The sequence below is a fragment of the Anas acuta genome, chromosome Z (genome assembly GCF_963932015.1).
Source record: "Anas acuta chromosome Z, bAnaAcu1.1, whole genome shotgun sequence".
In the NCBI taxonomy this organism is placed as follows: Eukaryota; Metazoa; Chordata; class Aves; order Anseriformes; family Anatidae; genus Anas; species Anas acuta.
The window spans coordinates 32,713,323-32,739,169 of NC_089017.1; the positions used below are offsets into that span (position 1 = coordinate 32,713,323).

Genomic DNA, 25,847 nt, shown 5'->3' on the forward strand with positions numbered 1-25,847 from the left:
TCTCAAGCTTTGTTCAAGTTCTGCTCTCCCGGAGGCCCAACCAATGCTGCACACTGGCAACTGCTTGCTGTGTGCAGTATGGTGTTCTATGTTTTCACTTTTGCAGAGAAGGTATCACCAAGAGGACGTGCCAGAATATGGCATACAGTACGTAGTTTTATTCTGAGGCTTAACTGTGTAAGAAAATAATTGTATAACCAGTGTAGCATTATCTGCACTGTACCATCTTGGCTTGCAAAATATCAATATGTAACTATTAACAGGATTTCAAAGCTACCAGTATTGGCCTAATTTAGCTTTCTATTGAAATCATTGGCAAAGCTGCCGTTACTTTTAAAGGGAAGAATTAAACAAACTGAGCACTGTAAAAAGTCTTACTGAATGCCAATACAGATCTGATCCAAAATTTGTTTTGCCTAGATACAGATAGGCCCTTGATGGTTATATTTTCATGGTCTTATTTTCTACATACTGAGACAAAACATACAAGCAAAATGAATGTCCCTTGTAGAAAAATGTAATAAATACTTCTGTTCAAAAGCTGTAGAATCAATTACAGCCAGAAGATTTTATTTACTGGATAACTATAGAACTAGAAAGGGATTTTTTTTTTTTTCTGGAGTGCCAAGTTAAAACGTACTTCCTAGCATTGCATAACATTAACACAAGAAATTCCTTTAGGTGAATAAAACATTTTGGAACAATGGTATTTGATTTTATTCAGCTGTTGGTTAAATGCGTTGGTTAAATGCTGCATCTTTAAGTTAGTCAGTAACAAAGGAAGAGAGCTTCTTTTGCATATTGCCTGCAGCTGGTTCATCATTGTCTTAATGATAGAGCACCAGAGAGAGTATCTTTAGCAAACATGAAGATAATGAATTGGTTAGAAAGATATTGTTCCAGTCCAAGAAGTTCTTGCGCTGTTCACTGGGGATTTGAAGACCATAAAAAAAAAACAAAAAACAAACAAACAAACAAACAAACAAAAACAACTTTGCTTTTTGGAAGCTGATTTTAATTTAATTTAATTTAATTTAATTTTGTTTTTTGGTGGCTGAAGATGAGGGTTTTGGTGGTATCAAACATAAAAAATCTGTTCCAATAGGCCATATGGCTTGTTGGGAGGACCATTTTCAAGCAGCATTTGAGAAATGGAATAGTTTCTGTAGGGTGAAGCCTTATCCTTCTCATGTTTGCACAAGAAGTGTAGGAATGAAAGATGAATGGATGACAGGAAGTATACTTTACAGCTTTTTACTTTTTGTTTCTTTCTTTCTTTTTTTTCTTTCTTTTTTCTTCTTTTTACAGCATTTACACGGCAGTGCACAATGTAGCATTTCCAAAGCTGTGTCTTCTTGGCCATGGCTTAGTAGTTCTATGGCATGGAATGCAGATTAGTAGAAATATGTTTTTTAAGATAGATTCTCTTTGAGCAAAGTGCCTTTTGGCCCAGTATACCGAATGACGTGTTTTAAGTCTGGACGGATTTTATCAAATATACATGTTCATGAGAATGGAATTCACATGAAAAAAATATAAAGGATTGTTTTAAATACTGGCTTTTTAAAATGTGTTAATCATCTGGCATAGAGAACCAAAGATCTGTGTTTTGATATTTTAATTATCTTTTCTTATTCTGTCTAGAGTAGAGGAAATGTTTCTGCAGCTAAAAGAAGTGCACGAGAAGGTATTTTATATCAAGGAGTCTTTAATCTCCCTCGACAGTCAGCTAGGACATTTGCAAGACTTGTCTGCCTTGACAGTGGACATCCTGAAAGTGCTTTCAGCGGTAGACACCTTGCAGGTGGAAGAAGCCTTACTGGCTGACACAAAATGTAGATCCTATAGGAAGCTGCCCCATAGCTGGAGCAACGTGCTCTATTCCAAGACCCTGAGCAGTCTGGAGTGTTTGTATGACAAGAAGTACCACTACTACAGCATGCCACCCTCTCTGTTACGGAGCTTGGTAAGGAGTCAGTGGTCATCAGAATGCAAAGACCACAAACTGAGGACTGAGAGTAACAAGGTGGTAGAAGACAGCTCTCGGAAGATTGAAATAGAAAGTGACACTCTCACTTCAGGCATATCATCTGAGACTAAGTCAACCCCTAGATATGGACAATTTTTGCTGGTACCTCCTGATCACCAAGGAGGGCCCTTTTCAGAGGACGTCACTTTAAACTTGTCCTTTTCGAGCACTCCTACCAAGTACAGGGAAAATGTATTCAATGATGAACTGCAAAGGAGCATTGCAGTGCAGCAAAACATGCGAAGTGTCAGCCTCATTGATAAAGAGCCAGAAGGTTATCAGTGGAGCCAGACGGACTTTGTTATTCACTTGCCATCAAAAAAGACTAATGCTGTAGAGGCTGATCATCCTCTCAGTCTCCAGCCGCCACTGGATGACGGAGAGAATGTAATACCCTGCTGTGATGACAGGGAAGAAACTGAAGGTGGTTATGTGAACTGGGGATTCTCTGAAGGTGATGAAAAAGGGGTTTTCAGCTCAAGAAAGAAACAGAAGAAGGCCCCGTGCATACAATCCACTTATAACTGTGACGGCAATTGCAAGGATAGCCCTCCCAGGCACGTCCAGATAAAAGAATCAAAGTCCTTCTCTTACAACTCCAGGAGCTCACAGCACAGCATCATCTCTGAGAACAAACTGAAACACACCTCCTTTTGGATCAGCCCCCTCTGGAGGAACTGGGGTGTCTGCAGGAGCAACAGCTTACCGTCCTCTCAAAAAGAGAAAAGTGGGAAAACCTGCAAAGCCAGAGGTGGTAATAAAAATATGCTGTACCTCTACAGTGTCTTTTATTGGGAAACACAAGACATTATTAAAAGATGTTTTTTTTTGTCATTCAGGAGGTATTAGCTGCAGCTGAGGGTAGTAAGGAAACAGTCCAGAGCTTCTCTTTCACCTTTTTTTTGGTGCTGGGAATGATTGCTCTGAGGAATTTCTAAGTGTGCCCGGTACGAGCTGTACGACACCAGTATGTCAGCCACAGTAGCAGTCCAACCCTGATTCCCCCATCTAAATGGCCCCCTACAGTTATGTCTACAATGCTGCTGTGACAGAGGAATGATACTGGATCTTGGGGAGTCTCTTAACCTGGGGAAGCAATCCAAGAATTATAAGAACTAAATGAATTTGCAGAATAGCTAAGAGATACATTGTCAGATGGTTGAATGGATAATGAATGACATTTTTATAGAAGTTTTACAAACCTTCCTGTCCACCACCAAATTTGCTTACCAGCAGCTAAAATATGGCAGATTCCAGTTCTAAGTATAAATAGTATGAGATGATAGATAACATTTGTTGTTTTATATCTTATGATAGTGAACATCTTTGCACTGAACTGCATGGACTGTGTGAGTATTAGCTTTGGGTGTTACAAGTCTTTCTCAGCTTGCTCTGGAGATCTGCCAACTCTGTCTTATCAGATCTTCTCTTAGTAAACAAAAGCTCTGTAGCTTAATGGTGTTTTTTGATTCTTTCCCACAGAGTCTTTACCATCTAGTGAGCTACGCTACAGTGAGGCAACAAAAGCAAAACAACAAAACAGAGACAGAAAGTCTGGGAGAGAAAAGAAGATTCAAAAACCCCTTCAGGTGCCGGTATGTGTAGATGGAAGGGAATCACATATCTCATAGCAGTCTTTTTCATTCAGTAAGAACAATTCTGCAGTGTAGCGCAAAATTAAAGTTTAGCTGAATATGTTTGCATTTAAAAGGCTGCACATAAATTGAGAAACCTTTTTTTTTTTTTTTGGTCTGGCTTTGATTTAATCTCCCTTTTGTTTGAATGTGTGCCATTTCAGTTTTGAACATGATGAAGCCTATGGACTTTGTTAGATAGTAGACCAAGACTATTATTGATTTTACATAGAAAGGAATCAGTCCTTGCACTTCAGCTGAGAGAATCAATCATGGAAGCTTTGTATGCTGTAGGATATACTGAAGAAGCGGTGAGCTGCATCCAGACTGTGTGCTACTGTAAAGAGGAAAGCCAGGCTTTATAAGGTTCTCACTCACCTACAGGAGCCCTGCAGTCTTTTCTCTGAATCCATCAACCAGTAATCACATTGTAGATAGCATGTTGACTGTGTCATAGAAATAGTGCAACTTTCCTAACTGTATCTATACGTACATACATAAAAATTCACGTCTGAAGAGATTTCCAGCATCTTTGTCAAGTGGAAAGAATTATTCCTGTTTAATGAGATGAAAGGTGAAGCCTGATTTGTTTACATAAGATGTTTAGGTCAGCAACAGACCTGAGACTTGAGCTTTGAGACCTGATCGTCTCTTATGGTATTCTGAGGGACTCTGAAGTTTGTTTTAAAAACCTATGGCACTAGATCTTTCTTCAGTAGTATTGACTAGACAAAAGCAATGTGACTTCTGCAGCTTTTAACAAATATGGGAAAATCTGTTTCTCATTTAGGAGCCAGTTCAGTCATTGGCATTTCAGTGGTGTACTGAAAGGCCATGTCATAGTGTAGCTGTCAGAGGAACTGCAGAGGTGCTAGTCATCCTATAAATCGAGTGTCGTTTTGTCTGTGTCTTGCCAGGTGATTAGAGTGGATGATTGTCCCCAGAACACCCAAGTGAGCTCAGAGCCTGCAGAGATCAATATCTGGGATGAGGAAGAGAAACACAGCAAGAACTGGCTTACTGTGTCTAATTTCAGTCAGCTAAGTATGTGATACTTTGCAGACAGTGAATTCAGGACAGCTTTTAAAAAAGGAAGCAGTAAATAAAAATTCACAAACTCAAAATGTCATCTTCCACTTTCACCTCCTGGCATAATTTTTACAGAATTAGAAACAGATAGCAGGCATGCATGGCTTGGTTAATTGCTACTTTATGTCAGAGCAAAAAGGGGCATAGGTTGAATGGAAGGTCAGTTGCATTTTTCTGGAAGTGCTGCCTGTATTGCATGGAAAATAGTAGAGTACTAACCCTCAGGAATAAGTGGGAAGTGGGGAAGATGATATCCTTTTCTCCTCTCCTGAGGTGTCTTTTAAAGTGGCATTCTGGCTTATTGCAAAAATAAACTCTCGTGAATTTTTCAGGGCATATACACTCACAGGCAGTGCTGTGATACTGTATCTGTTGGCAGATCTTCTGAATGCATTATTCATTACTCATTGCTCAGAAACACATCTTCCAAAGTGAAAAAATGAATTCTGCATCATCTCTGATGGAATTAAAAGGGAATGGCATTCTTCCCGTTCTTTTATAAATTCTCCATCTCTTTCATTCTGAGAAATCCTTGCATGGATCTTTCAGCTTTGCTATAGGCAACTCACTGGCTTCATCCTGCAAGCTGCTGGGAGAAGCACGAGGGAGTGCTGTGACTCAGCACAGCATGGTCTGAGAAGGGCTGCACCCTGAATTCTGCTGACAGAGAATAGAAACAGTCAGTTTTAACCCTGTGAAATTCTACTCTTGCTTTTATAGCCCATTACATATTTGCTAGGGCATTATGGCATATAGGTGTTTATTTTATACATGTAGCACTACATACGTGTGTGTAGCAGTAGAGCTGTTCATTATACACTCTGGAAATAGCTGATACCTGCTCTTTTGGCTAGGTCTGGAATGTCTCAGTTACATGCACCAGAAAATGAAAAATCAAGACATCCATAGGCATACCATACCATTCTGTGATTACCTGAGGCATTCTGAAGAGGTAAGACCTAAGATTACACATCCTAGTCCATAGGTTTGTCTGTTTTGAGACTAGGATAGCTCTGCTGACCTCCATGGACTTGCAACTCTAGGTTCTTTGTCATGAAATACCTCTTGAGACACGAGAACTTTCTTGTATGCTGCCACTGTGCATGTGTGTGAGTAAATGAATAATTGAAAGCTGCTAACACTCTATGAAGATTATTGAAGTAGGTTATTAAATTATTGAATCACAGGGTAGTTCTGAGTATGCAGAAAGTGGCTAGAAACAAAGTATGTGTTGATGTTTCACTATGCAGCAAGTGAGCACAGAGCTTTGTCTTGAACTTGTCAGAACTGGTCAGCAAAGTGAAAAGATTTTTGGAAAGTTAACTTCATAGTGCTTAATCCATCACACAGAGATAGTTATTTCTTGCAAAGTGTTGATAATAATTTCAAAGCTTGGATTTCTTAACCTCTGATTTATAAACACCTTATCTTATGATTCATCCGAATTAATTTGCAACTTAATAACATAAAGGCCCACTGCCTATGTAAATCAACATATGCCCCTTGAATTTGATGGAGCTAGACCAATTTATATGTCCTGAAGACTGTGGGCAGGAAGTTGCTGTATAGAAAATTATATGTTTTTAAATGGTGTGGCTAATAGAAGGAAACATATCTTTCACTGCGTTGTGTAGGAGTTTCTCGAGGCATGTCAGAAAATTAACAAGGAATAAATTGAGAAAAGGAACTGTGAAATAATCCTTTCCTCTTCCATTTCAACAGCACCCACTCCTGCCTGTTTTACTTATGGCACTTGATTTTTGAAACAATGATGTCTAACAGCCTAACTTATTTTTCACTGTAGTAATGTGAGTTGCTTTTTTAAAAAAGGAAAGAAAATAAAACAGATAGTTTCAGATCTGATATTCTGAGTGGCATAGAATTTGAATCCCAAATACTTGTGAAGACAGCTCAAATCCTAATTAAAAAAAATTGAAACTTTTTTTGTGTGTGTGTGTGAAAGAGGTCAGAGATAAAAATAGAAATAACTTTGCTTATTGTGAATTCTGTAAAACCTGAATTTGGAGATTACATCAATAGATCTTTAAAATGTGAAAGAGTCAGACAAGCAAAATAAAGGTACAGTCAGGAAAACTGCATGAAATGACGAAGTAATCTGATGCTTCAAAATTTATATTAAGGTTTCTTGTTAAAACTCAAGGGTAGGATTTTTAAAGCCTGCAGAAATAGTCTACTGATTACAGTGGGATCAGAATTAGGCAGGAACTGGTCACCTCAAGAACACTAACTTCAAATTATTTAATCTTCTAAAGTATAGTTTCCAATGCCCACTGAATGTCTATGCCTTCTCTTAAGAACTGTCTGGATTATAAGGTTATGTCTGGGTTATGACATCTCAACAATACATATATTGTTCAGATATTATGATATCTAACTTCTTTACTGAAAGGGTTGTTAGGCACTGGAACAGGCTGCCCAGGGAGGTGGTGGAGTCACCATCCCTGGAAGTCTTTAAAAGACGTTTGGATGTAGAGCTTAGGGATATGGTTTAGTGGGGACTGTTAGTGTTAGGTTAGAGGTTGGACTCGATGACCTTGAGGTCTCTTCCAACCTAGAAATTCTGTGATTCTGTGTGATTCTGTGATTCTGTGATATTGCTGCATATAACTGCTTATTGTGGGTTAACATTTATTTTAAATTAACGAATTATGATATTTCTCAGATTTACTCAGGAGGGTAAATTGGTATCAGGGAGCAAAGCAGGGATGTATCTGAGAAGGTCTCTGTTTTGTTAAAGATATTTTTTCATCTGCAAAGCAATGTACATTGGGAAAACATGAGTGAATTCTGAAATAAAAAAAAAAAAAAAGAGAATTAAGTCTCAGAAAATATTCAAAGCTGAATTTTAGTTAGTTTATCGTTAGTCTTTGTCTTCTTCAAATTTTGATATGAGCTCTGCTTCCTTTGAGGATTGAAATCTGTTTGACTTCTCTTTTCAGAAGAATAATCCCATCTCTGACTAGCATTTTAGGAGGATCTTGCAAATGGCAGGCTGACCCAATTTATTGTAATAGGGCTGGAAGATCATTTGACTACTTCTCTAACTACAAGACCTGGAAAATATTTGAACTAAGTATCCCTGGAGAACTGCTTAATATGTTGCCTTCTTCTATTATAGAGGTTTAGGGTGCATTTTATTTCCAACAGCTGTAAAGTTTATTGCTAAATTGTAATTTACTAATACGAAGGGGGGTTCCCATAATATTTTCAGTATTAGAAGACCTTTAACATGCTTTGTAACTACTGAGATATAGCTCTGAACATGACTATTTTATTCAGTTATATACAGACAACATGAAAAACTGCATTATGAGCAAATTGATATTGCATTTTACTGTAGGTATGGCAATGCTGTGATTATCCTGTCAGTGGTACTATTCATGTTAACAATAAGAGTATCAAATGTTTTCAAGATTTTACATTTTTTAATTGTTCAGTGAGTATGTGACAGCAATATACAGATTTTTACCAGTAAAAGTATCTCTCTTCTCTATAGGATTTGAGTAATAACATGTCTGGAAGCACACAGAGAAATAATCTAAGAAACTTCTCGTACGTATCATTAGCATATTAAGATATTCATCACATGTTTTTAGAAAGAGACTTCTGTACTTTTTGCTATACTTTCTGCAACTTTCCACTTCAGTTCTGTAATATACTTACAATGAGAAATTCAGGTCAAATGAGGAGCTAAGACAATGCAGTCTGGTTTCTTTAAATGAAGGCATATTGATGGAGGTAAAGTAGATCCATTCAAAGGAATCGTATAATTTTAGGTGGAATAGACACCTTTTTATTCTAACAATATCAAATTTTCTAATTCAATCACTAAGATTACCATCGTGTCTTTATACAATCTAGTAAGCATGAGTTGCATATGATTTTGCTGTGCAAATTGCATGTTTCCATTATTAATAATAAAAATCCTAGTGGCTCATGAAACATTATCTCATTCTGTGATTAATCTCTTTTGTACTGAGTTTACATATTTACAAGATATTTACTTAGTTTTTATAATCAGTTTTCAGTAGTTATTAAGCTTTGATTATATGTATTGAAATTATACTGTTTCCAAATATGTTTTCAATGTTACTTTTTAATTTTTATTTTTTTTCAGCTTGATTGACAGCTTGATTAGCTTAATATTGGGGGTAATTTATTTCATCTGGTACTGTCTCTCTGTTCCTCTTCTTTCTTATTTTTATAACTTTCTTCTATGTTTCCCTTACTGGGTAATGCTGTTGATGTAGTAAATACAATGTACTAGAAAACTGTCATATCCCATGTGATTTTGTGATTTCACTATGGGAGGAGGGAGGAAGATACTGTGTTTTTTACCCATCCTGTTTTTTTTTTTTTTTTTTTTAATCAAAAAAAAAAAGCCAAACTACATACTTACTAGCAGGATTTACAGGCTTTTGAATAGCTTGATTCTGAAAGTCTGAGTCTGTTGAGTGAGTCTGTTGTCTTCAGTGGTGTGTTAGGTGAATCATATCCACTGTCTTGTCAAACAAAAGCACCTTCAATGTTAACGTTAATGTTTGCAGCCTTGTTAATCCAAAAGACCAACTGTTTAAAAAGTCACCTTTTATGCAAGCAATAGCAATGGCATGTGTAGCTCTGAATACATTTCAGCATTGATTCACATAGTTTGAAAAATGAACAGTTGTGTACGTGATTGAAGGTCTTTAGCTGATATTGTTACTGCATTGTAAATGAAATGAACAGCAGTGCAGAACTGCAAAAGGAGTTCAACATACAGCAGAGAAAGAAACACCCAGAAAAATGTGTCTATTCTTCAGTAACTGAAGTTTATTTGCTAATTGTTTCAGTGAACAAAATTACACTGAGGGTTGTTTTGTTTTATGATTGCTTATCAAAACTTAGTGAGTTTTGCCCTCATATAGATCATACCTCTTTGATATATGATATACTATATGTAGTTATTTACAGGAGTTTTGGAGTAAAATATCAAATGTTTGCTTTTAAACAGGTTAAGAGCTTCAGAAGGACCTGACAGTAAGTTTTTGGTTGCTTGCCACACCTTGTAATTCCTCTCTGCAAATTCCACTTTGACAATTCAGAAATATATAATCCAAAAGAAGATTACTTTTCTATAGTTGGATAGTTATAATAAATGTTACATTTGTTTCATACATTGGTCATAAAATCTTATTTTGAAATGTAAAATTGGTTTATTTATTTATTTTTTGGTGAGGACATGTTTTCCTCATGGTAGCTGTAAAATCTTGAAAGGAAAAAATCTATTTTTACTCAAGTCTGTCCTGCAATGATGTCATTTTCAGGAGAAATAAACTTCCTGAGTTAAAGCTGTGTCTATGCCTGAGGGTAGATTATGGTATACAATTTCTAATGTATGTTTGATTTTTTGAATTCCAGTTTGGTGTAGTTCCTCTACACCAAGTTGTTGAAATCAGTGAAGCACTGAACTTATTATGAAATGGCCAATGAATAAACTCAAGTTCATAATGAGGAGTGACTCTGTTCCACAGCAGCTAGTTCACTTCACTTATATTTATTGCCTTTTAGCCTGCCTTCAGACAGATTTAGCTACAATAGTTTGAACAGTGGAACGTTTATCTTTTGTTTGAGGCTAGCTGTGATGCATCTATGCATCAGATGATTCTCATCTGTCAAGGCACAAAATGTGACAAAACTTGGGTCCTTCAGGAAAGAGAGCAAAAGGGACCTCTAATCACCAAGGGCACTGGCTGGAAGTGCTGATCATTCCCCCAGCATCTGTTTGTGTTTTTCATTTAAGATCTCTTCTACTGGGGAAGGGAACCTAGCAAATAAACTAGACCAACAAGAAGAGTGTAATTTTCAAATGGTTTGATGAATTGAATGGTTATAATTATCTAATTTTTCAGAATTAAAAATATTATATATATATATATATTTTTTTTTCCAACTTGGCATTTCAAAGGATTTCTTTCCAATATAATATAGTAATTTAATCTGATTAATGGAAACATGCATATTAATCTTGGTTTTATTAAAAAGAATTTTTATAAAGCAAAGATTTTTGGACCAAATCTGATCCAGTTGTGCCTGTTATGTATGTAACCACAGAAATTGTTTGTCTGTTTATAATTTAACAGCATTTTAGATGTCATGGGTTAATGAATCAGTATTATTATAACTTTGTTGTAATAGTACACTTAATGGAATGCTTAATGACTGAGGATGGACTTGGTAAAATCATGCCTTTGGGAGACTGTGAAGCATGATGGACAGTAAAATGCTTTTAATATCCCAGGGGTGTAATTGGCTCAGAGAAGCTACATGTCCTTGAGGTTAATATCGCTGGTTTCCCACCATTTCCCTGAATAAATAAGTCATCTGGCTGTATTGCACTGACTGGAATCTGTTGATATACTGTACATTATAACACAGTTAAAGCCTATTAGTAATTCTCCTCTTCAGAATGCTCAGACAGTAATTCTGATTAATTTGTTTCATGGCAAAGTCTGGGATGGAAGGAATTCAAAAACCATGCATTTATCTCTGCTATGCTAATTAACGTAATGATCCTTTAAACATTATTTCAGATATCTTTGCCTGCTCGAAAACATCTCAAGATCTGCACCATCATTACTCAGGTAAGCAGGAGGCACCAATATGATAGCTGAGTAGTTTAACACATTTAAAAGAACATTAGTTCTTCCCTTGTCATTTTCTGTGATTTTCACTTTGAAGAGTTGCACAACTGCCCACTGCTAAGAAGGTGGTGTATTAAGTCAGGCCTAATACTGCAGTGAGGAAATTATGAATTATTTTCTTGCTAATTGCTCCATTCCAGGTATTTGTGGCAAATACAGAGCAGAATATAGATAATTGCTTTCAAAATATCAGAGGAAACAATGAACAGAGCTCTGATTCCCAGGGGGGGTAGTAGAGGCTCTCATTTGTTTATAGCTGTCATTTCCCCTCACACCTCCCACATGCTCCTTTGTACTTTCTGGAGTTGGTTTCTTCAGTTAATTGGTTCTGTACCACTTAATCTGTGTTTATATACCTATGAACTCATGGAAATTTGGCAGGGAATAAATCATTTGGATGCTAATTACCCACAATCCTGTCTTTTCCTGAACTGAATATGTAGAGATTTTCCCACAAGGCTTGGGTTTCATTTTTTTTTTTTTTTCCCAGAGGAGAGCTGTGCGCAGCGTACCAGTAGATGTCTCTATTGCCTGCATGGCTTTGGCTCCTTTCAAAGGAAGCGTAGGGTAAACCAGAAGCATTAGCAGCCTCATGAAGTTCAAAAAGCAATGTCGTTTTCAGTGGGAATAACACCTCTTAGTTTGTAATCAGTGTACAGGAGTAATTTCTCTGATGGAGGCATTGTTGCAATGATTAATTTGTTTCTTGTCAGGCGTGCTGTTTGAGATTGGGAGGACTTTTTAGTGCAGGTGACAATCTCATTTACATTAAAAGCTGACAAAGATCTCTAGATGTTTCCAGTATAAGTGTATAGGTGTTCCTATATCAGAAAGATCAGAATAGAATGTAGTCAACAGAACCCACACTTCAATACTAAAATTCTGTGCCATATACTGCTTATACTTTATTTTTTGCTGTCATGTTTTGCAGACAGCTACAGTTCTGCCTCCCTGCACACCCAAAAGAGCTTGAGTTTTGCCTCAAATTTAGCAGCTGGTGCAAGGTGCTTTCAAATTGCTTCCCAAGGCTCTGCAGTAAGCAGTGACAGGGTCTGATGGCAGCACAGGTCATGGCAGTTCCCCGTTCATATTCTTTTCCTTCCAGTAATTTAGTGACTATGTCACTTTAGTGATGCATCAAGGCAGGACTTTGATTTTCAGTCTATGCTTCAAAAACTATTCAGGTATATTAATCAGTGCCTATCAGATTTGGAATATGTAAACAGAGACTGAGACAGAGGTGTCTCAGTTGAGCACCCTAATTCAAGGGTTGGCATTTCAGGGTTCCCCTTTGCTCTCTCCTTCTGGGCTAATTAATCTCTAATTTCTGCTTGGAGATTTGTATAAAAAAAGGATGAGCTCTGGAAGCTTGCATATAAGCTCTGGAAGTCAGCCAGACTTACAAACTTTTTGGTTGCTGTTCAGAGAAACACAGCTAAGGTAGTATATGGGTTTCCTCGTTCTACTCTTAATCTCTTTGAGGTTTACTCCTCACCTCTCCCACTTACCAATAACTGAGTCATTGTGAAGACAAATCCATAAATATTTAGTTGGCACTCTAAGTTTTGAAGGTGTTTGACTGAGAAATAAGCTCCCTGTTAAGAAGGTATAATAATGTTAATTAGGTTGTTTGGCATGGAGCCCAGATGAAGAAGCTATAGTCTGCATAGGGCAAGCCTGGATTTCCCTGCAAAGTCTTGCTAAAACCCGAGGCACTTCAGAGCCTGACAGAGACAGACAGTGAGGGCAGCTGAGGCCAATGCCTCAGCTGCCACTGGCCACTGTGCCACTGGCACAGTTCAAATGTCATTGCACTGGAGCCAGCGGGAAGAAAAAGCAGAGGCAGCCCTTGGTGAAAAGGAGGATGAAGACCAGAAGCAGTCCTTCTAGCTAGGGTGCAAAGTGCTTGTTCCACAGTCTGTTTTCTTGGAAGATGGGAACTAATGGACAGGGAAGAGTGGTAGCTGATGCTTGTGAGATACCATGGTCATTTAAAGGAGAGTTACTGGCTAGGTAGAACTCAAACAGCAATTAGAAGATCTGACGGAGAACCACACTGTAGCTTGCCTGGCTTTGTACACTACAGTAAAACACTGTCAGATATTTTTGAAAGTCAGTTGGCTTGTTCATCCAGTATTGCAGTGAAATCTGTCTTGTTTGCAGCCGTTGAAAGAAACAACTTAATGAGACTTGCTCAGACCATACCATTTACACCGGTCCAGCTCTTTGGTGAGTACTGACCTCCTGCTTATGTTTTTTTTTTTTTTTTTTTTTTCTTTTTAAATAGTCCATGCATTATTTTTTAAAGACTGCATTTGAGACATTTCCTTGAATTAATTTAAGTAATTTTTCTTTTCTAAAGAAATGAACCAGGATAGAATTATATTCATGCAGTATTTTAGGAAATTCTCGTGGTTATCTGGTCCAATTCATATCACGTTGCTGAGGACCTGTCCAGTTGTGTTTTGAATATATCTATAAGCAGAGTTTCTACAGTTTCTCTGGACAACCTGTTTCAGCATTTGACTGCTTCACTGTAAACTCTTTTTCCTAATGTTCATTGGAGTTTCCCTTGCTGCAGCTTGTATCTCTTAGCATCCATGTGATTACTGTGAACCTCATAGAGGAGTCTATCTTCTCTGTAACCTCTCATTAAGTAGTTGAAGAGAGCAATAAGATTCCTCTAAGATTTATACATGCATTCTCTCTCTCCCAGATATATGTGTAGGATATCTTGTCAGGAACAAAACCATGACTATGTTGAAAGGGCAAAAGATTTGTAGTGTTCCAAGTAAAAAAGAACTGTGGTATAACAGAAGAGTGGTAGAGAGTAACATATAAGATCATTTGGAAGAGTTTTGAAATTAGTGTGCTGTATTGGTTTACAGCAGCAGAAGCTATGTCTCTAGACATTTGAGGTCTAGATGCGTTTTCTTCAATGGGTAGAATATTTTGTCTCACAGCAACTAATTGCTGATACTTGCTGCATCATAGGATTTCTTGGGACCAGATTGCTGCAGATAATTAATATAGCTATGAGCATATTGAACATTCTAATCTTTCAAGCTCCCAGGAGATACCTTTCTAGGTATTAAATTGTCAAAAGATAATAAAATGAAGAATTAATATAAGATTAAGAAATGTGCCTAGTTATAATACCTATATTCAAGTGTCTTACTTTTATGTAAAACACTGACTTTTTCATTGCTTTATTTTAAATTAAAATGTTTGCGAAGTGTATCATTGATACCAATTCTGTGGTAACTGGTGAAGGTAGGCTCAGGGGCAGGAACGAAATACATTAATTTATCTCTGAATTCAGTTTGCCCTCCCTTATGATATTGTTTGCTATTTGCAGATGCAGTTACCTCATCCCACTTGCTAATAAAGACCTATTTCTGCTGAATTCACATTGCAAGTAATGTGAGTTGCAAGAAGAAAAGCCAAGCTTAAAAAAAAATAAAAAATCTGTTAGTTTACAACTGACAGAAATGTTCCTTGCTTGCACTGCTAGAGAGGAATGCTATTACAACTATATAGGGTAACAGCATGACTGAGTTAAAACTCACCAGATTTATTCTGCTTTCAGAAAAATGTTATTAGCAGGAGCAAAACTGAAATCTTTTGCAGTACAAATAACATTGGAATTTATAGGAAAAAAGATAAATCTTAATTTACAATGCCAAAGATGTAAATGTCTTGTTAATTTGCTTTCGCTTGTTTTTCTAGGATTCCTTTCTCCAAGGAAAGATCATGCCCTTTTCAGTCTAATTTTCCTGGCTTATCATGGCCAATTCATTACTTCTGAACAACTTGGCTGTCTGCCTCAAAAAGCGGCAATCTGTAGCCCTTTAATTTTGTAGTCAATAACTATTACAAGCTGTGTGTGTCTGCTTGCCTTGTCTATTTGTTTGTTTTGTTAAGCACAGTTACAAGAAAAATACTGTGAGTGGTGCCTGGGTCTTGATTAACTTAAAACAAATCTTACTAAAAATCCCCCTTCCACACAAGTGCATAAACAGAAAGAGCCATGTTCAGGATAGTTAAATTAATCCACTGGAGATAAAATGATAAACCTTTTTAAATATATATTTTTAAATCTATTTTTTAAACCATTTTAACTACTTTAAAATTGTGGCAAAAGAGATTGTATTATATAGACCAGAATTTAACTGAGCTTTTTTTTTGTGTAAAAGGTCTTAAATTGCACAAGGTCTTAAATTCACATCTGTCTAGAGGCTTAATACAGCTCTGTGGGCCACTCGTGTTTTCCAAGAGGATCTGTGTATATAAATTTAGGCAGGGAAAACTTTCACAGAAATGAATAGTGTGGCTTACAGAGTTATGCAAAGTATTGTGTTATTTTAAGATACTGAATCAAAATGCAGTTCTCTCCTGTTTCTGCAATGTGTGACATTTACTGACAAAACTTCCTTTTGTTTAAGCTGGAGAGGAAGTGACTGTCTATCGACTAGAAGAGAGTTCACCTATGAACCTTGACAAAAGCATGTCTTCCTGGTCCCAGCGTGGTATGGCTGCGATGATCCAAGTCTTGTCACGGGAGGAGATGGATGGGGGTCTACGAAGGGCCATGAAGGTCGTTTGTACTTGGTCTGAGAATGATGTATTAAAATTGGGACAAGTATTTATTGTGAAGTCTTTTCTGCCAGAGGTGGTTCAGGCTTGGCAAAAGATCTTTCATGATGGCACAGTGTTACATCTCTGCCTGAGGGTGAGTACAGACCTGAAGGGACTCTGACTAGTGTAGTTTGACATGCCTTAAATGTTATACTGCTTATGTGTGAATGTCTTCAGCATGGGTGATGTGTGGTTTGATGTTACCTTCTGGAAAGGAAAATGGTTTTGAGGAAGATATATATCCCATTTGTAAACAGTATACAATTGGCTGGTTTTTGTTTGTTTCTTTTGTCAAATTCATGCTACCTTTCTTCATGATACCAAATGAAAGTGATGCTTATAACATGCTTTTCTTCAGGAGATCCAACAGCAAAGGGCTGCCCAAAAGTTAATTTATACCTTCAATCAAGTGAAGCCTCATACCATTCCCTATACTCCAAGGTAACTTCACTCTCTTGAAAGTTTTGGTTGCAAAGGTTTCTCTTCTCAGCTATGTCCTGGGTCTAATGTAGACTCTTTTTCCATAGTGAGTTGAAATAGCAACTGCTTAAAACGGTTGAGTGATAGTTTAATTAAAATACATAGGTATATAGATATGTAAAGATAAATTCAGGGTGGAAGACAACAGCAATGGTAGTGGCTTAAACAAGAAGTTGTTAGTGAAAGAAATTTTAAAGAGACTTAAAAAATATTTATATTTATATTATTTATATTTTTTGTGTATATTTTCTATTGTCTTAGTGGGTACAGATTTGACAGCAGGATAGTAAAGAAGAGATACCCGGTTTAATATCACTGCTGGGGAAAAAGCAAGTGAGACCAAGCTGTTATGCATTTTCTTTGGTAGCAGTTGGGTGGCCACTGAAAAAGCCTTGGCTCCATGTAAGCCCTTCTCTGCAACAGCTAACTCAGTGCTGTGTTTTCAGCATTACTTTCATCACAGGAAAAAACACAGCACTGTACCAGCTACCAGGAGGAAAATTAACTCTATCCCAGCCAAAGCCAGGACACAGATTATGTTGTTTGCCCATGAACTGTACCGTCTGCTAAAGTGCATTGCTTTGATAGTTACCAAACTGAGGAAGTGTTTGTGCTGTCTACCATTTGGTATCGCTTGCCATTGAAAATGATCCAGCCAGTGAAGACATGCCCTCCTTTTTGGTATATTTGCTTTGCATCATGCTGTATACTGACTGTGAGGATGTTCATTACCCTTATAGACAGCATTTATATCCACAGATTCCTGGAAGTTTTCCTCATCTACTGCCATTCAGCAAACCAGTGGCTGACCATTGAGAAGTACATGACTGGCGAGTTTCGAAAATACAACAACAACAATGGAGATGAAATTACTCCCAGCAGCTTGCTTGAAGAGCTGTTGCTGGCCTTCTCTCACTGGACCTACGTATATACTCGTGGGGAGCTCCTTGTCCTGGATTTGCAAGGTGACAGCTAGCATGGGATCACTAGTCTTAAGCCCACTGAAAAACAACTTTTTAAAAAGAGAATTTAATACTGCAAAAAGGGCTAAATTCTCTTTAGCCCATCTCTTTTCTATATGCAAAGCTCAAGCAACCCCTGGATATCTGTTGTGAGGTCCTGATAAATGAGCATTGACAGAAATGTGATAGATTAATGTAGGTATTGTGGGAAAATAATTTGGCTTCAAGTACATTTAGGCTGAATGGGCAAGCAGCAGGGAGTTAAAGTGCACAGGAACATTTCAGCCAGCTCCAGAAAAACACTCCACAGATTAGGTACTTTTCTATTTATTAAAATATGTAAATAATACAGAGATTCAAGTGTACCCATGTATATATGCATAGTTAATATGTGTGTATATCTGTCCAAAGAGTTTGAATGGCTATCCTTATTTTTTTATTATTATTATTTTTTTAAATCTGTAAGCAGTTTACATAAGCTGCAAGCCTCAGTGCTATTCGCAAACTCTGGTAGCTCCTTCAAAGAGCATGTGATCACTTTACTGTACATGTATAAATAGGAACATGGCATATTTTAAAGAGATAAAACAGTTGACAATGTTCAGAAGATGAACAGCACCCATCAAATGGTATAAACACCATTGTTTGTCATTTCTGTCAAGGGAAATGTGTATGCGTGGACAGAGACTTAACATATTTACATTTTACAGCATTCAGAAGCTGTGAATTACAAAAAGACATGCTTAGTATGCAAAATAAACCTATAATTCCATCCTTGCCTTCACTTGGCTTTAGCAGCACATGAAAAAAATATATAGAAAGAGTAAGTGTGTCTCCAACCATAGCTTACTAGAATTTGTCTTTAAGTTTGCTTGGGTTTATTATACAACTCTTGACAGTTCCAGACCAACTGCATTGGCTCAAATGTGAAGAATTTAAACATCTATGTAAATCACACCAAGACTGAAGCTTCGGTTTCCATCTCAAGTGGGGAAATGGACTGAAATCTGCTCTAGTGTTGGTCCCATGTTTATTCTGTAGTTCTCTTATCTGGTGTTTAGTGACAGTGCTAGGGCTGCTGTCTTTGGATTTCTGATAAATTTCTATCTAAGTTTAATACTGGAGCCATACTACACATGTAGACACTAAATTTTATCTTATTTATGTCAGCTGAAATGAATTCTGTTGAAGAATATTGCAGTTTGGGGGTATTTCAATTAAAAAATGCTCCCCATGTTTTACTGGTGTTCAAAATACTTAATTATTCAAATTAAATAATTGCATATGTTTATAGAATCTCTTCTTCAGTTTAAGAGTACAACAATTTCTTCAGATGTAAAGAAAGAGCTTTTTGGTAAAATGCTATTATTTTTCAGTTTTAGGAAAACTGCAACATAAGTATGAGCAGTCAGTCAGTTACTGTAATCATTTATTTAATCTACTTTGGCGAACACCCCAAAGAAGCAGAGATAACGGACCCAGATTTGCACATCACTTAATTGAATGATGAGTTGTGGCTTGTGTTGTGTTTGCTACCTTGAAGGGAGTATATATCTGGAAGTAGATCTGTTGTTATCAGTAAGATGCACCTTGGGTTGGTACCGTTATTCCAAATTAAAGTCTTACTGCAGGTTACACTTTGTTTAATTCTTTCAGTTTCATCATAATGTTTAGTTGTTACTAGTATTTGCATAAGCCTTCTGTCTGTGTATGAATAAACCACAAAACAGGACTGTAATAAGACTCTGTATGTTTGCCAATATTTAGCAGGTTTTTAGAGTCACAACATTTTTTTTAGCTCGTGACTGTTTTAATTGTGACAATTCACGATCTAAAATGAAAGTGGGTAATTACATTATTCTTAAGTCCCAGGTTATGAAATCACAACTATCTTCCCTTGTAACACACTCTATTGATTTTCTTGTAGGTGTTGGGGAAAACCTTACAGATCCATCTGTGATTAAACCTGAAGACAAAAGGTACATTTCTCTCTAATGAAATTATTATTCACTTCAAACATTCTGCTGATAGTCTGTGTATTTAGTTTTTTTTTTTTTTTTTTTTTTTTTTTATGTTCTGCGTGAGAGGTTTAATTATTTATTGTATGGTGTTTGTGTTAAATGGGATTGTGATGGCAATGGGAAGGCTGCACCGACTACTGCGTTTTAGATGGCTGTGAACTTCAGGGGCTGTATGTGTACCAGCTCCATATGTGCTGAGCAGTATGTGAAAGGTGGGGAGAATCTATATTGCTGTCCTCAGAACACAGCAGTTTTTCAGGATTACACAAAGAGAACAGGAGTAGGAGCTTAAGAACTGGATAATTTTCTTAGCAAAATTGTACTGAAGGTGTTTATCAGTAATTTAAATGTTGTAGTCTGGTTTCCACTGTCTAGTGAGGCACTGTATGAGTATATAGGGCCATATGGCTCAAGGAGATGGCCTTTGGATCTCTGATCTTTCCAAGAGATCATAGTAGTGCATTTAAGCATAGTGCATATTACAAACCAAGAGCTATGTTGCAGAGATCTTAAATCATGTGCAGAATGTTACAAAACCCAGAGGTACTACAAAAAAGTAGTCTGCCTTCATGAATCAAGTTGCAGAAGCTAGGCTGGTATCATAGAATCATACAATCATCAAATATCTTGAGTTGGAAGGAAAACACAAGGATGATCGAGTCCAACTCCTGGGTCCCCAAAGGACCACCCAAAAAAATCAGACCCTGTGTCTGAGAGAGAACTCAATGCTGTGACCGCTTCCCTGGTGAACCTGCTCTAGTGTCCAACCACCCTCTTGGTGAAGAACCTTTTCCTGATATCCAGCCTGAACCACCTCTGTCACAGCTCCACGCTGTTCTCTTGGGTCCTATCACTTGTCACCAGAGAGATCAGCACCTGACCCTCTATTCCCCCTCATGAGGAAGCTGCAGACTGCAATGAGATCTCCCCTCAGCCTTTTCTTCTCCAGGCAGAACAAACCAAGTGAATTCAGGCACTTTTCCTATATCTTCTCCTCCAGACCCCTTACCATCTTTGTTGCCCTTCTTTGGACTTTCTCTAACGGTTTTATATTTCTTATTCTGTGGCGCCCAAAACTGCACACAGGAATATCTAGGGAGATATCTACTGCTCACAGTAATATCTAGGCAGACTTCATAGTGTCCTATGTAATAAGTAAAATATTCCCACCAATCCTCACTGTGGACAATACAACAAACACAACTGTCTTCTGGGTACACGACTCTGCACTCTGTCTGTCATGCTGTGCAATAACTACTCTCCCATCCTATGACCTTTCTCCTTGGTCATAGGTGCTATGGTAGAGCAGAGGAGAGGTGGTAGTAATGTCAGTGGGTGCTACCCTGCAAAGTCCTCTTTTTTGGGAAGACTTCCCAAAAAAAGACTCCCCCTGTACTCGGCTCTGGTGAGGCCGCACCTCGAGTACTGTGTTCAGTTTTGGGCCCCTCGCTACAAGAAGGACATCGAGGTGCTTGAGCGGGTCCAAAGAAGGGCGACGAAGCTGGTGAGGGGCCTGGAGAGCAAGTCCTATGAGGAGCGGCTGAAGGAGCTGGGCTTGTTCAGCCTGGAGAAGAGGAGGCTCAGGGGTGACCTTATCGCTCTGTATAAGTACATTAAAGGAGGCTGTAGAGAGGTGGGGGTTGGTCTGTTCTCCCATGTGCCTGGTGACAGGACGAGGGGGAATGGGCTAAAGTTACGCCAGGGGAGTTTTAGGTTAGATGTTAGGAAGAATTTCTTTACTGAAAGGGTTGTTAGGCACTGGAATGGTCTGCCCAGGGAGGTGGTGGAGTCACCATCCCTGGAAGTCTTCAAAAGACGTTTAGATGTAGAGCTTAGGGATATGGTTTAGTGGGGACTGTTAGTGTTAGGTTAGAGGTTGGACTCGATGATCTTGAGGTCTCTTCCAACCTAGAGATTCTGTGATTCCTAGACACTAACATCTCTCCAGACTGTCTTGTGTTCAGCTTTGACTCACTCTCATTCGGCTCATGTCAACTGACTGAAGGGGTTTCTCATGTTTGGAAGGAAGTTTGATTAGTTTGATTTAATACAAAGGGAAATTAACTATAACGGTATCAGATGACTAGTCTAGAACTCGGAACAAGTTAGTTTTGGAAACAGGTACTTAGTTCTATAACCATTATTAATATTCCATTAAATAAATTAATGATAAATTACTATTAAGGTATGAATGCTTAATTATGAGGGCAGGTGTATTGTCTGTATAATACTTACTTTGGAAGTAACATGAACAAAAAGCTGAACACCTCACAGTGACAAAGTCTTCATAGTATCATAGAATAGTCTGAGTTGGAACGGACCTTAAATGTCATCTAGTTCCAACCCCCCTGCCTTCAACATCTCCCACTAGATTGGGTTGCCCAAAGCCCCATTCAACCTGGCCTTGAGCAATTCCAGGGAGGGGTGATCCACAGCTTCCCTGGGCAACCTGTGCCAACGTCTCACCCCTCTCTTCTAGTAAAGAATTTCTTCCTAATGTCTAATCTAAACCTGCCCTTTTTAAATTCACAACCATTAACCCTTGTCCTATCACTACACTCTCTGACAAAGAGTCTCTCCCAGCCTGTGTTTGTGGTTGGGATTGCTCTGACCCAGGTGCAGGACCTTGCAGTTGACTTTGTTGAACTTTATGAAGTTCACAAGGGCTTACCTTTCAAGACTGTCGAAGTCTTGCTGGGGGGCATGTCAACTCCAGCATGTCAACTCTACCACATGGCTTGCTATCATTTGCAGACTTGCTGAGGGTACACTCAGTCCCATTCTTAATGTCACTGACAAAGATTTCTTTGCAGTGAGAAGGTCATCGGATCATGACAGAAATACAAGGATAGTTTAGGATAGAGAAACAGAGAGGTTGATTGGTTGATTTTGTAGTTGTTGACTACAAAAATTTGAAAAAACATTTTAAAAATGTTGTTATAGGTGTATAAAGCTATGGTTTGCTGTTACTCAAGTAGACTTTTTTTATACCAATGAAAATGAGGGTGCTGAGAGAGTTAGTGGATGTGATTGCTTGGCCACTTTCCATCATCTATCAGCAGTCATGGTCATCCAGGGAGGTTTGAGATGACTGGAGACTTGCTAAAGTGATGCCCATCTATAAGAAGGGTTATAAGGAGGACTCAGGGAATTACAGGCCTGTCAGCCTGACCTCGGAGCCAGGAAAGGTGATGGAACAGGTCATCTTGAATGTAATCACACAATGTATGACGGACAATCAGGGGATCAGGCCCAGTCAACATGGGTTCATGAAAAGCAAGTTCTGCCTGACCAACCTCATCTCCTTCTATGACAAGGTAAACCACCTGGTGGATGTGGGAAAGGCTGTTGATGTAGTTTACCTGGACTTCAGCAAGGCCTTTGACATGGTCTCCCACAGTATTCTCTTGGAGAAGCTGGCAGCGCATGGCTTGGACAGGTACACTCTTTGCTGGGTTAAAAACTAGCTGGACAGCTGGGCCCAGAGAGTGATGGTGAACGGAGTGAAATGTGGCTGGCAACTGGTCACCAGTGGTGTTCCCTGGGGGTTGGTGTTGGGGCTCATCCTCTTTAATATCTTTAATGACAATTTGGACAAGGGAATTGAGTGCACCCTCAGTAAGTTTGCAGATGACACCAAGCTGGGGGGAAGTGTCAATCTTCTGGAGGGTAGGAAGGCCCTGCAGAGGGACCTGGACAGGCTGGGTCGATGGGCAGAAGCCAATGGGATGAGGTTCAACATGGCTAAGTACTGGGTCCTGCACTTTGGTCACAACAACCCCATGCAACACTACAGGCTTGGGGCAGAGCAGCTGGAAAGCTGTGCAGAGGAAAAGGATCTGGAGTGCTGGTTAATGTTCGCCTGAACATGAGCCAGCAGTGTGCCCAGGTGGTCAAGAAGGCCAACAGCATCCTGGCCTGTATCAGGAATAGCACAGCCAGCAGGACCAGGGAGGTGATTGCCCTCTTGTACTCTGTTCTGGTGAGGCTGCACCTTGAGTGCTGTGTTCAGCTTTGGACCCCTCACTACAAGAAAGACATCGAGGCCCTGGAGCGTGTCCAGAAAAGGGCTACAAAACTGGTTAAGATCTGGAATGCAAGTCCTGTGAGGAGTGGCTGAGGGAACTGGGGGTGTTTAGTCTGGGGAAGAGGAAGCTCAGGGAAGACCTTATTGCTCTCTACTGCTACCTGAAAGGAAGGTGTGGGGAGCTGGGGATCAGCCTCTTCTCACAGGTAACTAATGATAGGACTAGAGGGAATGACCTCAAGTTGCACTAGGGGAGGTTCAGGTTGGAAATGATGAGACATTTCTTCTCAGAATGTGCATTGGAAGGCATTGGAAGGGATTTCCCAGGGAGGTGGTGGAGTCACGGTCCCTGGGGGTGTTTAAGGAAAGGTTGGACGTGGTGCTTAGGAACATAGTTTAGTGGCTGACACTGGTGTTAGGGAGCTGATTGGGCCAGATGGTCTTGAAGGTCTTTTCCAAACTTAATGATTCTATGATTCTGTGAAATATTTTATCTCAACAGACTGATAGTTATTAGTGAAAACTGTGACCAGTCATTAGTCCACAGTACTTCATATGTCAACTTAGCATATCCTCTTTAAAACAGGAATAATATTTACCTGCATTATGTTGAAGCATGTGCTTGTTAGTATCCATCTGCTAGTATCCATCTTTTTTGTCATTAAATTATTTTCTCATGGTTACTAAGATTTTATTTTCAGAACTTTTTTTTGTTTTGTTTCTGTCATCTGCAAAACAGTCAAGTCCCAGTTAAAGAGCAAGTGTTGATTAATTAATCAAAAACAGCTTGATTTTTTTATGCTCTGGGAAATCTTCAGTACAGCAAGTTGTGAAACAATATTGTTTTGATTCAGGGATGTAAAGGAATAAGGCAGTGAAACCATGGATGTATTCTGTAAGCAGCTAGCAGATACCCAATTCTAAGAAACACTTTCTAAAATAATAACAATAATGATGTAAAAACACTGTCTTTGTTTAATGTTCATTTACTCACAGGGGAAACATTTCTGGCAGTATCAAGATCTGATTGAAGTTTTCATTTCTATATAAGATACTTAATCAAAACCTGTGCACTACCTCTAAAATTGCTTTGAGCTCACATTCTGTTAGAAGCCTGAGAGAAAATAGATAGCATCTCACTGACGGATGGGGCTGATACAAATTTTAACACGACTTATAATTACATTATTTATGTTTTGTTTCTTTAATTCCATTGATCTAGTGGCTCATGTCATTATCTTGCAATGAGTCTTTTCTTTCATGCATCCTTCATGCTGTCTTGAAATGGACTTTTCAATGGCAAAACATGACCTCTAGCTCTGTGACAGTGTGTTGTATCTTCCATGTATGTATAGTACTGTGATAAAAGCCAGCAGATTAGTTTGGAAAGTATGTCTGATACTGAGCAGGCAGATCCTGAGCTCATGTAAATTGGTGTAATTTCATGGATATGAACATCAGAGATCTGGCCACATACACTGCATAGGATGTATGAGGTGATAAAATGGTGCAGGTTTAATGTTCACAAAAAGATTTCCTTTAAGACAGAAGTAGCCAAGTCGCAGCAGTAGGGTCGTGACATAGTGCAGTCCCTGCAGATTCCTGTAGCACTGAAACGTTGTGAAGAATTGCCTCCTAAGTAGTACTCTAGATGCTCTCTTCAGAGTGCACTTCTTGCTAAGCCCGTAACAAAGTCTATACTGGTAAAGCTTTCACAGACACTGGGTGCAGAATGTCTGTAGAACAGATTCAGAAATGAGGAAAATAGCTGGCTGAGTTTCAAATTGTAAAGAACAGATGCATTACGCCTACTGAGAGGTGAGGAAAAGGGCACTAGTGGTGAAAAATCTCATTACAAACAAATGAAATGGAGGAGTCAGAGGTGCTCAATCTCTTACTCTCTCTTTTGAAAACTCTAAAGCAGGTAGTGATGGGCTGGAGGTTGTAGTATGAGTGGAGACCATGTTCTCTGAAGTTACTCATTGGCATGCACTTTGAAGAACAAATCTATTGAATCTTTACCAAGCTTTGCAATTTCAGCCAAATAATTTACAGTTGAATTGCTGTCAATAGATAAAATACCTGCCTGGACTGGATCTCTGCTATAGACACCTGTACAGTTGAAACTGGTAGATAGGAATTTAAGTCTGCAAAAACATATGAATTAAATGGAATGGATGTTTCCCTGGAAAGGTGCTGCTTCATGTGAAGCCCCCAGTACCTTCCATCAGTAAAGGTCTATAGATGTCTTATCGTCTTATCT

At 38.5% G+C, this 25,847-nt stretch overlaps 1 protein-coding gene across 10 annotated transcripts in view; it reads left to right on the forward strand.

Moving 5' to 3' along the window:
• The window catches only part of TRPM6 (transient receptor potential cation channel subfamily M member 6), a 97,811-nt gene that overhangs the window by 63,749 nt on the left and 8,215 nt on the right, over positions 1–25,847 (forward strand). For 5 of the 10 annotated variants that reach the window (XM_068667435.1, XM_068667436.1, XM_068667432.1 and 2 more), the window contains 12 exons: positions 1,645–2,783; positions 3,512–3,624; positions 4,581–4,707; positions 5,607–5,704; positions 8,270–8,325; positions 9,767–9,792; positions 11,346–11,396; positions 13,620–13,685; positions 15,902–16,188; positions 16,453–16,535; positions 17,334–17,539; positions 19,464–19,515. In XM_068667435.1, the coding sequence (XP_068523536.1) occupies positions 1,645–2,783; positions 3,512–3,624; positions 4,581–4,707; positions 5,607–5,704; positions 8,270–8,325; positions 9,767–9,792; positions 11,346–11,396; positions 13,620–13,685; positions 15,902–16,188; positions 16,453–16,535; positions 17,334–17,539; positions 19,464–19,515 (2,304 nt within the window). Of the gene's footprint in view, positions 1–1,644; positions 2,784–3,511; positions 3,625–4,580; positions 4,708–5,606; positions 5,705–8,269; positions 8,326–9,766; positions 9,793–11,345; positions 11,397–13,619; positions 13,686–15,901; positions 16,189–16,452; positions 16,536–17,333; positions 17,540–19,463; positions 19,516–25,847 lie in introns of those variants that run through there. The other 5 variants (XM_068667431.1, XM_068667433.1, XM_068667434.1 and 2 more) reach the window with 5 other exon arrangements.